Raw genomic sequence first — 14030 nt, forward strand, 5'->3', positions numbered from 1 at the left:
CATGACTGGCATTTGAATCATCATAATGATCAGTCGTAAACATGTTTGCCATTGATCATTAGTGTACCAAGCATTGTGCATTTCATTTTCTTCTTCTCTTTGGAGGGGGCAGGAGAAAGGGCTAGAATCTGGGTGGTCCTTTGCACACCCAGGCCCACCCACGGCTCCGCCCCTGCCGCGACCTTACATTTTAGTGGCTTAAATAGAAAATAAAGGCGCTCATGACTCACAAATTGACTTGTAAATGAAACATCCACACTTCCATCCATGTTCACTATATGGCTGCCATAAAGGAATAATGTATGTAGAATGTAATGTATCTCCAAACCTTTCGTAAAGGTTGGTAAGAAGTCATTTTTGCTAAAGATGGTTTAAAGGTTGCACCCAGGCACCTTTTCTAAGCATTTTTGGCACCTAGGAGCAGTCTAGAGACCTGATACTCCTGTTATCATTTTCAAGAATTTTCTGAGACGGCTACTGTGGATTCAGGAGGGGAAACAAATCAAATCTTTGGTATAATGAACCATTCAATTTATTTCTCATGTGTTCTCATGTGTTTTGAAATTATAGAACGTAGGCTGCAGTTGGCTACTAGTGTGTAGCCAGTATTTTGTGGGTAACAATAAGGTGGCAGCACCACAATGTATTGGGAACCCGCCCTCCCCGAGTGGTTGGTGGGTTGCGAAAAAATTAGCATCAAACATCAACCTCTGGTGCTCGTTTGGGAACCAAACCAAAATTATGTGCACCCCTGAACATGATTTACTGAATTTATTGAAACTCATTTGGTACAGCCTTTCTCACATTAACTTTTGACCCATGATGTGAACTGTTAAAACACTATCAAAAGCTAGCAATAACCTCCAAAACAAAAGACTTGGACAATCTGTTGCCTTTATTTCAATCTCAAACATTCTTTGTTAGAAGAAAGCGCATCATTAACGCATAACACCATGCTGTATTTTCACACCTGACACAATAAATGCCTAGATATCAGCCAGGCCAACTTAGCTCTGCCATCTAATAACACAGTCATCAGTTATTTGTAAATCCCCTTTTATAAAAAGGTTCTTTGTATGCTTCTTAGCAATTACAAAACAGACTTTACATACATGACTTCCTTGAGTATTTCATTTGGCTGAAAATCATTAAAATAATGCTTAGTATATCGTTAGTTGTAGTTATAGCACTTATAATTTTGCACAAATACCGATAAAATTTAATCCATGACAAAAGATCGGAAAGGTACACTGGGCAGTTGTATTAAAGGCCAGCAAACTAAATGACTCTAATAATAGAACTGGAAATGTCACTAACATATCTGATTGGATACATTAAATGTAATATGAAACCATTACAATGGGTTGTTGGTCATGATCCAAAAATAATGATATAACTGTTTGACGGTTGTAAATGAGCAAAAAATGTACAATTCCTGATTAAAAAGTACAGGGTGACAGACATTAATGAAGAGCAACGAACTCAGGGCCATGTTCTCCCGTTGACTTTTTTTATTTTTATTTTTTTTAAACGTGCCCGGCGTGTGCATTCTTCCATCCAGAGGTCTGACACACCCACTGTGCATAACATTGGAAATTGTAAGCAACCACTAAAGGAGCGTGACTCAGTGCAGTCTGAGGTTGGCTGTAAATCAAGGCGCATGAAATTTTTGGCCAGTGGGAGATGCGTATCGCTCCGTCTGACACACTACTACTAGGAGAGCATGTGTTTTTATTCTGCATGAAATTAATTTATTAGTTATTTAATCACATTTAGTCACCTCAACATATTTGGCGACCGACATAGACGGAAATAAAAAAAAAAAGGTTTCATTATGTACCTCACCATTGTGCCATTACAATGACTGTAGTTGTTATAAGAGTAGCAGCCCTGCGCTCTCATAAAAAAAAAAAAAAAAAATCAAGACCTGCCAGCAGCATGTTTAACGTGGTAAGGCGGCAGGAAAAAAAAAAAAATCCCCTTCCGCCAATATTTTTCGATAATTAAGTTTCCAGACATTCAATCCCTGCTATGTATTTTTATGTCTTTTGTTTTTTCACCTGGGAGGCTAAAGGAGGATTTGAAAATTGCTCGTATTGAATGAGTTAAATGAATATGATGTGATGACATTCGGCCATCAAAGTAATTTTGTATGGACAGATAAAGGCCATCAGCAGTCGATGAATGTAGGTTAGCAGTTTTGGACAGATGCGTCCCACACTGTCAGCATGAGGCAGCTGTCGATGGGTCGTTAACTGCATAAAAATGTGCAAAATGATGTTTCACCTTCATGAGGCGCTGGACATAATACATCCTCTGAAGTGGGTAAGAAGAAAAGCACTTAAGTCCACGTGAGAATGTATGCAGCTAGAAAAGCGTGCACCTTTTAAGACTCATTCACACAAGACAATGTGACCCCAATTGCCTGCATGAAACATGCAATTTAAAAACAAATGTAAAACAAAAATAACCGCCCAATACAAATTTTCAACACACACAAAATATAATGCCCTTTCATATACAAGTATGATCTTGATCCAGTATTATGATTATAAATCTACTAGCTCTACTGTATATCAAGATGGAGATGCTGGAAATAGACACAAACAGACATTGACAATGGACTGTGCTATATACAGTATAGAGTATAGAGTTGCACAATCACATTATCCTCATGTCAGCTCATAGTACTATTGCAAAAGGTCCAGAACTGTACTCGCTGGTATCATAAGATCAAATATGGATATTAAGGTAAGCAAGTTAATTGTTTGATGATGACAAACAAATAGTTGTATGTGATATAGTTCATCCATTCATGTAGGAGTTTGTTTGTCTAGTTGGTACATGCATGCAGTAGCATTAGTGTTTAAATAAACTAAACGGAGCCTTTAGGTGAAGTTGGTGGGATTCAAATCAGGGATTGCAACCGCAGCCTAATACAGCACAGTACACCAACACATACCATCAAGCTAGACAGTATAGTAAAAGCAACCTTCCATAGGACTATAAAACTGGACCACACACTGAAGGCAAGTTGTTACTCGAACGTAACAAACATTGGAGTTTCACAGAAACCGCCTAATGGGCACCTAAACTTTGTGAAGATCTTAAAAAAAATAAGATACACAACCTTAGATGCTTTACGTAACAGTACTGGATTCATGAGAGAAGACACTTAATGGTCTTCATCACAAACCAAGCCTGTTCATACTCAGAACATTACTGTCGGGTCTCTACTGAGCTGACACGCTGCAGCTTAGGCATTCATACCACAGGTCCCCTATGGAAAGAAAAGAAGGAAAAGGAATTTGAGTTTAAACACTTGCAGTACAAAGAGATGAAAAACCTGATCTAGCTGTTGAATAACTAGCATGCCTGTTAACATTAGTGTGCTGTACTTCAATAAGTACTTAAGCACAAATACAAATCATTGTGTATCCTCCGGGTGTCCGTAAAGTTTAGACTTTTCAATTTAGGAAAAATATTCTTAATTGAAGAACAAGCAAACAAAGGTACATGTTTTGGGAACCGTAGTACCCAGAGAACAACCATGACTAGGTTTATATGCAGTCACCCGAACATTGAGCCATATAAATGCGATCGTGTTACCTCCTTTGAACTGGGCATTGGTTTGTGTTCTGCGCATGCTCTATTTCGCAAGGAATCGTAGTCTTTGTAGCACAGGAATTACGATCAGCGGCGATGCTACTCATGAAGCGGCATTTTCACATTATTTTCTGTCTCTATGTCAAAAATGACACAGTGTGTATATACATACACATTTCCGTGTGTATAATCTATATGTCTTGCGCACAAGCAAAGGCAAACAATCATGGCTAAACTGTGAAACTACAGTGAAATGCAGAGTCGAGAATACTTTACTTGAACCATTTTTAATAACTTGAAAAAGGACTGCCTCCTTCACAAAACCTCTTTAGTGTCCTTGCAATATTAGAGTAATCGCTTTTAACGTTTCTGATGGTATAATGGCATTTTATAATGGCAAATCTGTGGGAAACCCTGTAAAGAATGCTTGTTTGTTTGTTAGCCAGTTAGACCTAAGTTACCAGCTGTCTGCCAGCACATCTGTAGGAATCACAATGACAGAAAATGTAAACTCAAACACAACGAAGCACATAACTTATTTTCAGCTGTCTTGTCTCTCAATCAGAAGAATTACATTTTTGCAGAGAAATCGGGGAGCCTCTTATTGCTACGCCAAGTCACTTCCGCCAAGTCAAAGAAACCGGGGGCGTCAATTCAACTCATGCTAATATTGACAAGGATGAAAGTAGATATAAGCTTCCCAAGCATAAAGTAAACTCAGAGAGACACTCCAAGCCCCAACCCCAATGACTCCCAACTCCTCACTCAGAGGCATTGTTTGAATGACCTTTTGGAAATGAAGCCCCTCCCCACGCACACTAAAACAATTGAAAGTCAAAACATGGCTAGGTTGTCACAAGTGAACGAGTTACTTAAAGTAGAGACAATAATATTAATCCATCCATTATCCTATCCGCTTATCCTCACAAGGGTTGCGGGCGTGTTGGATCCTATCACAGCTGAGTTCGGGCAGTAAGCGGGTGACACCCTGAACTGGTTGCCAGCCAATCGCAAGGCACACAGAGACAAACAGTCACACTCACACTCACACCTAGGGGAAATTTAAGAGTGTCCAATTAACCTACCATGCATGTTTTTGGAATGTGGGAGGAAACCGGAGTACCCGGAGAAAAACCACACAGGCACGGGGGGAACATGCAAACTCCACACAGGAAGGCCGGAATCAAACCCACGACCTCTGAACTGCGAGGTGGACGTGCTAACCAGTCGACCACTGTGCCGCCCCAATAAAGTTAATCTAAATCTGAAAATGAGTTTTGATGAAATAAGAAAAGACCATTTAACACTTCAGCCATGACTTGTCATAAACAGTACACAGACCAGCTACAACATTAGGTGTCCGTTTCACAAAGCAACACACTCTCAGTCTAATACTGAAGTCTGTTTTGATCTATTTTGAGACAGGAAACTCTTGAGTTTCTGGTTCCAGAACAGCTATTTCTATTACTAGATCTTTTGAAACTGGATGATGTAACAGAAATATTAGAAATGGCTAGAGCAGTGGTGGCCAGTTCCGGCCCTCGAGGGCCTGCATGTTTTCTTTGTCACCCTGCTGCAACCCACCTGATTCAAATGATCAGGATTGTTATCTAGCTTCTGGCGATTATAAAATCAGGTGTGTTGCAGTGTGTGTCTTGGTAAACAGGCAGGATACTGGCACTCAAGGACCGGAATTTTCCACCCCTGAGCTAGAATGTATAAGTGTACCTAATATTGTAGTCAGACATTGTAAGTTACTTTTGCAGTGGTGATGTGAGCATTGATTTGTTTTGTGGCTGTTTGTGATGGGTTGAACAGTTTTGGCTCTTTATGCTCTTGTGCTGTATGCATCACCCATTGAGTTAACAGACTTCTGTTCCAGTTTTCAGATGTGGGACAGTGAAATAATATACATACACACTGGAATCATACTACAGTTTGACAAAATGTGTTTATGGACATACAAAGTACCATATTCTATCCTTTGTACAGAACTTGGACTGGTACTAACCATGACATGAGAGTAGCTGGCCATTTGCAGCAAACACTCCAGGGTCTCTAGGAGCTGCTCCTTGCGGAGCATGTGGATTCTAGTGTGATTGAGGCTTTTGCTCAATTCCAACTGCTGGAACGTGGCCTTGAGGGCCACTGAAGCACACTGAAGAACACTCATTCCTGTGAACACGTATATAAATGACTAGGCATGCAACGGTTGTTAAAGTTCTATTGATCATCGGAGAAACAAAAGACCAGTACAAACAAAGAAATAACACACAGATCTACAGTAATTTTATATTCTTCAAAACAGAAGCAAGCCTATCAATACAATGCTTTTGTGTTGTCATTTTACCTCTATGAGCCGTCACCTTATTGTGGTGGAGGGTTTGTGTGTCCCAAAGCGTTACCCATGGTAAATTATGTCCTTGGTGAGGGACCATATTAAGGACGGCTCAGAGACCCTCTATGATGATTGACAAAAATGTACATTGTTTTCTCTTGCCTGGAAGCAGGTCACCGGGGCCCGCCTCTGGAGCTAGGCCTGGAGGTGGGGCTCATTGGCGAGTTCCTGGTGGCTGGACCAGCACCCATGGGGCTCAGCCAGAAAGGACAACATGGGTCCCCTTTTCCTATGGTCGGCCAAAGGCAGGGATGTTGGCGGACCGATCCCTGGCTTCAGAAGCTGCTTTAGGAATGTGGTATGTTACCTCTCTGGCAGGAAAGGAGCCTGAGCTGGTTCTCCGACACCAAGTTCCGACCAGACATAGTAGGGCTCAACTCCACACACAGCTTAGCCTCTGGTACCAGTCCTCTGGAGACGAGCTGGACTCTCTTCCACTCTGGATTTGCCCATGGTAAGAGGCACCAAACAGGAGTGGGCATGGTTATTGCCTCCCAGCTTGGTACATGTACATTGTGGTACATTGGGGCTCACCCCAATGGATAACAGAGCAGCCTCCCTCCACCTTCAGGTCCTGACTGTTGTTTGTTTCTATGCACCAAAGAGTACCCCCCCTTTTTGGAGTCCTTGGAAGGGGTTAAAAAGAACGCTCCCACTGGGAACTCCATTGTTCATCTGGGGTACTTCAATATTCATGTGGGCAATGACAGTAAGACCTGAAATGGCGTGATTGGGAAAAACGGAACCAGAAGTCAAGTGGTGTTCTATTACTGGACTTGTACTTCTGTGCTCGTCATGGATTGTCAATGATGAACACCATGTTCATGCATAAGGGCATCCGAATGTGCACTTGGCACCAGGACATCCTTGGCAGTAGTTTGATCTTTGACTTTGTGGTCATGTCATCTGACTTGCGGCAGCATGTCTTGAACACTCGGGTGAAGAGAGGGGCCGAGCTGTCAACCAATAAGTGTGTTGGCTTCGATGGTGGGGGAAGATGCAGGTCCGACCTGGCAGACCCAAAGGTGTTGTAATACTGTGGTCTGCTGGAAACTTTCCATGACCTTTATGGAGATGCAGCCGAGGCGTTGAGGGGGTCCGGTTTTCAGGCCTCAGTGCATTTCTGCTTCTTGCAGATGACGTGGTACTGTTAGCTTCATCAAGCCACGATCATCGGTTCTCAGAGGAGTGTCTGAGACCATGATCCTCAGTCGGAAAAGTGTGGAGTGCCCTCTCCAGGTCAGGGACGAGCTCCTGCTCCAATCGGATAAGTTCAAGTTTCTTGGGGTCTTGTTCACGAGTGAGGGAAGAATGTAACGGGAGATCAACAGATGGATCGATGTAGTGTCTGCAATGATGCAGACAATAGCGATCATCCGGGAGGGGCTCAGAGTCGAGCCGCTGCTCCTCCATATTGAGAGGAGCCAGATGAGGTGGCCCAGGTGTCTGATTAGGATGCATCCTGTACGCCTCTCTGGTGAGGTGTTCCAGGCACGACCCACCGGGATGAGACCCCGGGCAAGACCCAGGACACGCTGGAGGGACTATGTCTGACGGCTGGCCTGGGAACGACTGAGCATCTTCCCGGAAGAATTGGATGAAATGACTCGGGGCAGGGAAGTCTGGGCTTCTCGGCTGAAGCTGCTGCTCCCACAACCCGACCCTGGATAAGCTGAAGTAAATGAATGGATGGATTTCAACTGTTTTTTTTTTACTTGTTAAAGGCTTAAGTATGAGGTAAGCAGCAAAATCCACCCATTTTTGTCCATCTCAGGGGGTGGCCATTTTGCCACTTGCTGTCGACTGAAAATGACATCACAGTTGCTCAGGGCTCAGATAACGACCAATCATGGCTCAGCTTCAAAAAACTGGTGAGCCGCGACAACATGAGCCGTGAGGGTGACAACAGTTGGGAACCACGTATTTGGTGTATTGCAACAAATTGGAGGTGTAGTATGACTATATATAAATGTATGAAAATATAAACATTGTATTAACAACCGAACATATTTTGTAACTGCGCAAGATTGTATGAATTGACTTATGACTTACTTAACCCAAGTGATAATTTCACTCAATTTCAAATGTAGCTGAGACTAGACTTACTTGATTTTTGCCACACCAACTTGTTACTTGCGTAAAGCTTGAAGGTTAAGACTTGTGTCGTACTTATTACATGCTCTCACAGTATGTGACCTACTTCCACCTTTGCTAAAAATAAATGTAGTTGCACACAAACGATCAAAGACAGCAGTGCTCATGACAACATACTTTTTCCAGGATTCCAAGACATTAAAGCACTTAAGTGAAGGAATTTCTGAAACAGGACTTACCATCCTTATCGGCGGCTTCAACATCAATGTACACACCGTCCAGCATAACGCGTTTCAGAACCTAAAAAAAAGTGTACACGTGAGAAAGCTATGCATCACCTGTGTTGCTAGCTTTCAAAAACACATTCAAGTGGCAGGACTAAGTTTAAAATATAAAGTACACACCCTGGACTGCAAACTATTAGGGATAGGTAGATAATGACAGGAATTTAATACCAACAACAGTTTCATGATAATTTAGAGTTTATACCGGCGGCATGAACACAAAGAAAAAATATGTTTTACAGTGTGTAGTATGTAAGTAGTAGGTCATTGCCTTGGTAAATATTGAATCATTTCTTGTGTAACATTTGTTAATTAAAAAATAAAATAAAATAAAATAAAATAAAATAGTGCCCTTCGAACACGCTCTGTTACACTCCAGACGGTTTGGAAATTGATATTTGTAGTTGGAATGTAACGGAACACTTGCACTCTCAGAGTAGAGTTAGGACGTGTTTGAATTTCCAAGTGCTCCCTTGTGTTAATTTACATTTTCCACAGTGACTTCAAGTAATTTGTACTTTACAAATGTAGGGCCATCTAGTAGCAAATAATGTTGTAGGTTATTACTATTCCAATTGTACTGCTACTTTAAAGAGTTCCCAGCAGGCCCACTATTAACTGATAAATATTGTGTTTGTGGAATATGAGTTAAGCAGCAAAATCCACCCCTTTTTAGCCATTTCAGGGGGCGGACATTTTGTCACTTCTGTCGACTGAAAATGACATCATAACTCCGCAGGTAACGACCAATCACGACTCAGCTTCAGGAAACAGGTCAGCCATGATTGGTCTCAATTATAATACAAAAAAAATGAAAAATAGTACTGAACTGGAATTTAATATTTAACTAGCTGGATTTGCGTGACGGGAAGTTTGGCAACAAGCATTTGTAAAGATACATTAGCATGTTAGCCACCATAATCTCTCCGGCCACGATCCATCAGCCATATTTCAACATGGAAAATGATGTATTGTTGAGAGCAATATTAACCAACCTTTATTGAGCAAAGGCACCCATTTTACATAAGAAAAATCTTATGGCAAACCACCGAAAATAATGTCACAAAAAGCATGAATGCTGTAATAATGACGATGTGAAATCCGGGCCTTTTTTAATTGAACACAAAGCTGACATAGTCACAGAAAGCCTCGACTTAAGTTGTATGAAAGGCAACAACTGTGGATACAAAGGTTTACCTTCTGCCATTTTTTATTCATCCTTCTTTCATCCATTGTGTGATGATATGCGAGGAAGGGTGTCTTTATGTCTCAGTTGACTGATTGTGGTGACTAACAAGCTAACACATCTTTAATAGCGCTGGTTAGCAAACTTCCTGGTTTCGCAAACCCGGCCAATTAAATACTGAAATCAAATTCTGTTCAAATTCATATAGTTTGATCCAGCCGATCTTGAACATTGAATTATGGAAAAACTGTATTCTATTTTTTATGTGTAAAAGTAATAAGTAAAATTATGAGTCACTTGACACTGAGACTAAATGGTACACCTATTGAAGTACATCAATGGGAATGGGACAAAGTCTATAATTTGAGAATATTAAAATGTACTTGGTCAGATCACATATGCAAAGTAATTGCATCTTTGACTCATTCCTTCCCCCAAATAATTGACTGCATGTATAAATCTAACGCTTCTAATTTGGTTTTGCATACATCAGTACCTATAGCACTCATTCCTGATATTTCCACTTTAATTCTCAAATTCAGTCAATACAATTATTTGTTACGTTCCAACAAATACTTAAATTCGGTCACATGTAATTGTGTGAAGGAAAAATGTATATGGGCAAATGATGAACCACACACGTGGTGTTTTAATAAAAGCAAGTTTCAAACCTCAAGCACTCGGATGAAGCCTTTCTCAGCGCTGAGGTGAAGGCAGGATTTTCCTGAGTTGTTTCTTTCACTGACACAAGCACCTAAATTGATTAGATCCTCGACTATCAGGTGATGGTTGTGCTTGGCTGCGAGGAGGAGGGCAGTCTGAAAACATGAAAGACAGCTCACAAACAAATCAACATTTTCTTATTGTGTGTAATTATTCTGATTTGAAAGCTGTTGGCTCCAACAGAGCCAATAATGGGACCAGCAAATTACAACAGCAACTCTAAGGGCCCTATTTTCGTTCCCAGCTCGAGTCTAGCGCAAAGTTCAATGTCACTTTGTGCGTGGGTGCAGTTTTTTTTTTTCTTTTGGCATTTTGCTTGACGCCAACCTATCAAAAGGGTCCGATGAATTCTTTACATCTTTAACAACATCTTTAGCAGAGGTTGTATCGAACTTTAAACAAGGACATGGCAAATAAATAAGGCATTTCTAATTCCGCTTTTGCAGTCAATAAAAATCTTAGCATTTTGTTGGCAAACCTTGATTTTTTTTTTTTCTTCAAAATATGGGACTTTAGTTTTCAGTTTGGATTTCAAAATTGTACTGTACCATTCCATCCGAGTCTTTCAGGTCTAATCTGTTGAGTGTAGCCATCCTTTTCGCGATTGCGTAGGCCAGTGCCCTCCTGCCGTCACACACCACACTATGGAGAGATCTGTAGAGAGAGGGGGAGAAACAAAGCCATTAAAATGCTCTATGCAGAAAGAATTAGCTTTTAATATTCTAAGTTATAGAAACTGTACTACTATATAACATATTTATTGTTAAAGCCATAAGAAAATGTTGGTTGGTTAAATATTCAACTGTTCCATTTGAATAATTTTAATGACCAATTACAAATCGCTGTAATTTGATGTTTTATTTTATTGTTATTTTACTTAAAGTAAAATTAATAAGAATATTTAAGTACCTAGGCTCCATTAGTTGTCGTACTTTTTGGCTGTCGTAAATCAAAGGTAGCTACATTTATTTATATTGAAAAGAAGATGATTATAATGACTCTAGTTTAGTATAATGAAAAACGGAACATCTTATTTATCACTATATTTGTATAGTATGTCCAAGCCTAAACCTGACTTTTAACCTGCTTAACAAGAAGTCATAGAATTTATAATTGAACTTCTTTTTACACTTGTATGTCCATTTAAGACTGTTAAACTTACGTTCGGCCATGTCGATCAGTGACCAGCAGTTCTTCATCAGAGATGCCCCTCAGCTGGATCTCCTCCTTCTGCAGCTGCGCCCAAAAGAACTCGGAAGTGGTCATTGCGCAGTTAGCGTACCAACTGCCTCCTGTCCACGTGGGCTGAAAGTTTGCGGTCATGACGCTGGAAGGGCGTGAGCTTTGGTGGTAATCTGCTGTCCCGGGTGAGTAAATCTTATGGGAAGTGGGGCTGGGGATGATTTCATCCAAATCATCACTAATGTAACCTGTGCCTTGTAATGAGGTAAAGGTGGAAATCGAGGTTATGCAATTGAGAGATAAAGGATTTTTTTTTTTTTTTTTTTTTTAAGAAATACATAGCACTAGTTAATTACCATTTGGCTCAAAAGTGTACTCAGGTGATACTGGTGAGCTAGGAGAGGACATTCGGATAGCGGAACTGTTTGTGGTGCCGGTCCTCAGATCCTCCTCCAGCACCTCAACGATGATTGCCAGCTCCTCCAGGCTACTAGTGGGGCGTTTTCTCTGTGAGTGAAAGACAGCCAAGGTATTTGCGGTCCTTTGAATGTTTCCTAATTTTATGGCAACTCGCAGACATGTGAGGCGCGATCACGTTCACTGACCTTGCTTGTTCGATTTCCTGAGCGAAGTTTAAATCGCTTCTTGTCCCCTGAAAAAGACACATTGATTGTGATCTCAGCAGTTGACATAAAACAGGACTCAACAAAAACAATTCACGAAAGAAGGGACACAAAATTGGTCTTTACCTTGGACTCTTTCTCTGTGCAGGATCTGGATAAAAAGCAAAAAAACTAAATGAAGATTTTTTTGGGGGGTGGGGATTCTTTTACACATGACTAGGATACGACAAGTGGCTTCTCAAAGAACTAAGAAATATTTCATCAGTTCTAATAAGAAAAACAAAAGTATTCTTGCGCATTTAGTGTAGAAAATACTTTTTTTATGATTCTTATTTTGGCCCGTTTGAGTTCTTCTTTTTGCTTCCAGCAGATAATCACAATAAAAATAATATGCCTTCTCTACGAGAACTATGTTTAAGAAATAATTAAATAAGAGTGTAAAATAAAACTAATGTACTGGGTTAAAAATAACGCCGAGTGGTTTTATTAAGGGAGTAGATTCAAGTACACAGTGTTTAGGGCAGGGGTCCTCAATACGTCAATCGCGATCTACCAGTCGATCCCAATTGGTAGCATTGGTAGACACGTGACATTAAAAAAAACTAGATGTTCATAGTTAATTGTGTTGTGCAATATTGGCTGATGCGGTTATGCAAGGTACATATCGTCGCTGTCATGTGAAAAACAATTATCTCCATTTTTTTTTTCATTTTCTTATTTTTACATGAATGGTGTTTCCGCGTTACAGACATCGCATTAATGTGAAAATTAAAAACGTTTCCAAAATTGGAGATAAGTGTTTTTCACAGGACAACGACGATATATTGTACAGTACAAAAAATCTGCAATATATTTGAAAATAAATGTTCTGCATTTCTAAATTCTAAACATACACTACCTAGTAGGTAGATCATTTTCACTTGGTCATTTTATAAGTTGCTCGCATGCTGAAAAAGTGTGAGCACCCTTGGTTTAGGTGTTGTGAAAAAGCAAGTTGGGGAGGATCCTCTCATATCAAAAGCCATAAATAAGAGTTAGTGATAAAGGTTACCTGAGGACCTTGGGGGTCCCTTCCCTGGGCTATGCGGATGTTCCGAAGCAGATCCTTGACAGGCATCTTAACACGTACTCCAAGGTAGACCTTCTTGCCATCTTCACCACAATTATTTGGAGCTAAGATGATTAGCAGTATGGTACATGAAAACACACACACACACACACACACACACACACACGTGAAAAGAAGAAATTAAGTTTTTGCCAGATAGCTAGTAATTTGTTGGCATGTGTAACACTTTAGTTGAATTCTGTCTGGAGCCGCGGACCCTGTACCTGTTTCCCAGTCGCCCGCCTCCAGGACAGTCGCGCCGGAGGCAGGTGCACCCAAGGCGGTTGTGTTTGCGGCAGCTCCCCGTGGCTCTGAAACAGGATGAGCGCCGCTGTGGGCTCTTCCGTGCACTCGCTCTTTGCCCTCTAGTCTTTTATAATGTCCTTTCATCTTGTCCGACTATTGAACAAGGACTCTGTATGCTATAAAAAACTAACTGTGAGACTTAATGAAACCAACACAAAGCCCAGGTCTCAACGTATTGGTGCAGCTTGTCTTGACACGAGTTTTTGGACAAGTACTGCACCTACCTGGTAATATGACACTAACCACGCCCACCAATTGCATACCTTGCACATGCTTTTACGTAAACCAACCACATATTCCTTGTATTCCAATACCTAAATTCGGTCACATATAAGTATGTGAAGACTTAGGCCTTCACACATTTTATTAAAATAAACAGCATTAATTGTATTCCTCTGCTTCTATTCTATTCCTCACACTATTTTTGATTACTCCTTCCACATTTTTTGATGAAATCTCATTGTTCCATCTTCAATCGAATCCAAAAATTCATGATAGGTGTGCTTGCATTTTTTTTATT

General features: G+C 40.6%; 1 protein-coding gene across 2 annotated transcripts; it reads right to left on the reverse strand.

Moving 5' to 3' along the window:
• Positions 1-877: 877 nt before the first annotated feature.
• LOC147144684 (uncharacterized) lies at positions 878-13694 on the reverse strand. Of its 2 annotated transcripts, none has more exons than XM_086035886.1 (11): positions 13429-13694; positions 13148-13269; positions 12223-12247; positions 12079-12125; positions 11830-11980; positions 11454-11721; positions 10840-10945; positions 10240-10386; positions 8338-8398; positions 5618-5781; positions 878-3280 (listed from the first exon to the last, which is right to left on the reverse strand). In XM_086035886.1, the coding sequence occupies exons 1-11, from the start codon at positions 13592-13594 to the stop codon at positions 3257-3259; spliced, it is 1281 nt and encodes a 426-aa protein (XP_085892012.1). In that variant the 5' UTR covers positions 13595-13694; the 3' UTR covers positions 878-3256. The 2 variants fall into 2 exon arrangements, with proteins under 2 accessions (XP_085892012.1, XP_085892011.1); XM_086035885.1 differs by having other exon boundaries at positions 11454-11727.
• Positions 13695-14030: the final 336 nt, after the last annotated feature.

Source organism: Filicampus tigris, chromosome 7 (genome assembly GCF_054856515.1).
Source record: "Filicampus tigris isolate MCC_2025a chromosome 7, RoL_Ftig_1.0, whole genome shotgun sequence".
Lineage (NCBI taxonomy): Eukaryota > Metazoa > Chordata > Actinopteri > Syngnathiformes > Syngnathidae > Filicampus > Filicampus tigris.

Excerpts from the sequence above, each read along its gene's own strand:
- LOC147144684 (XM_086035885.1), bottom strand. The coding sequence starts at position 13,594 with ATGAAAGGACATTATAAAAGACTAGAGGGCAAAGAGCGAGTGCACGGA. Across the intron at positions 11,981-12,078 it reads CAGGAAATCGAACAAGCAAG|AGAAAACGCCCCACTAGTAG; the intron begins GTCAGTGAACGT and ends TTTCACTCACAG. Across the intron at positions 10,387-10,839 it reads TGAAAGACTCGGATGGAATG|ACTGCCCTCCTCCTCGCAGC; the intron begins GTACAGTACAAT and ends TCATGTTTTCAG.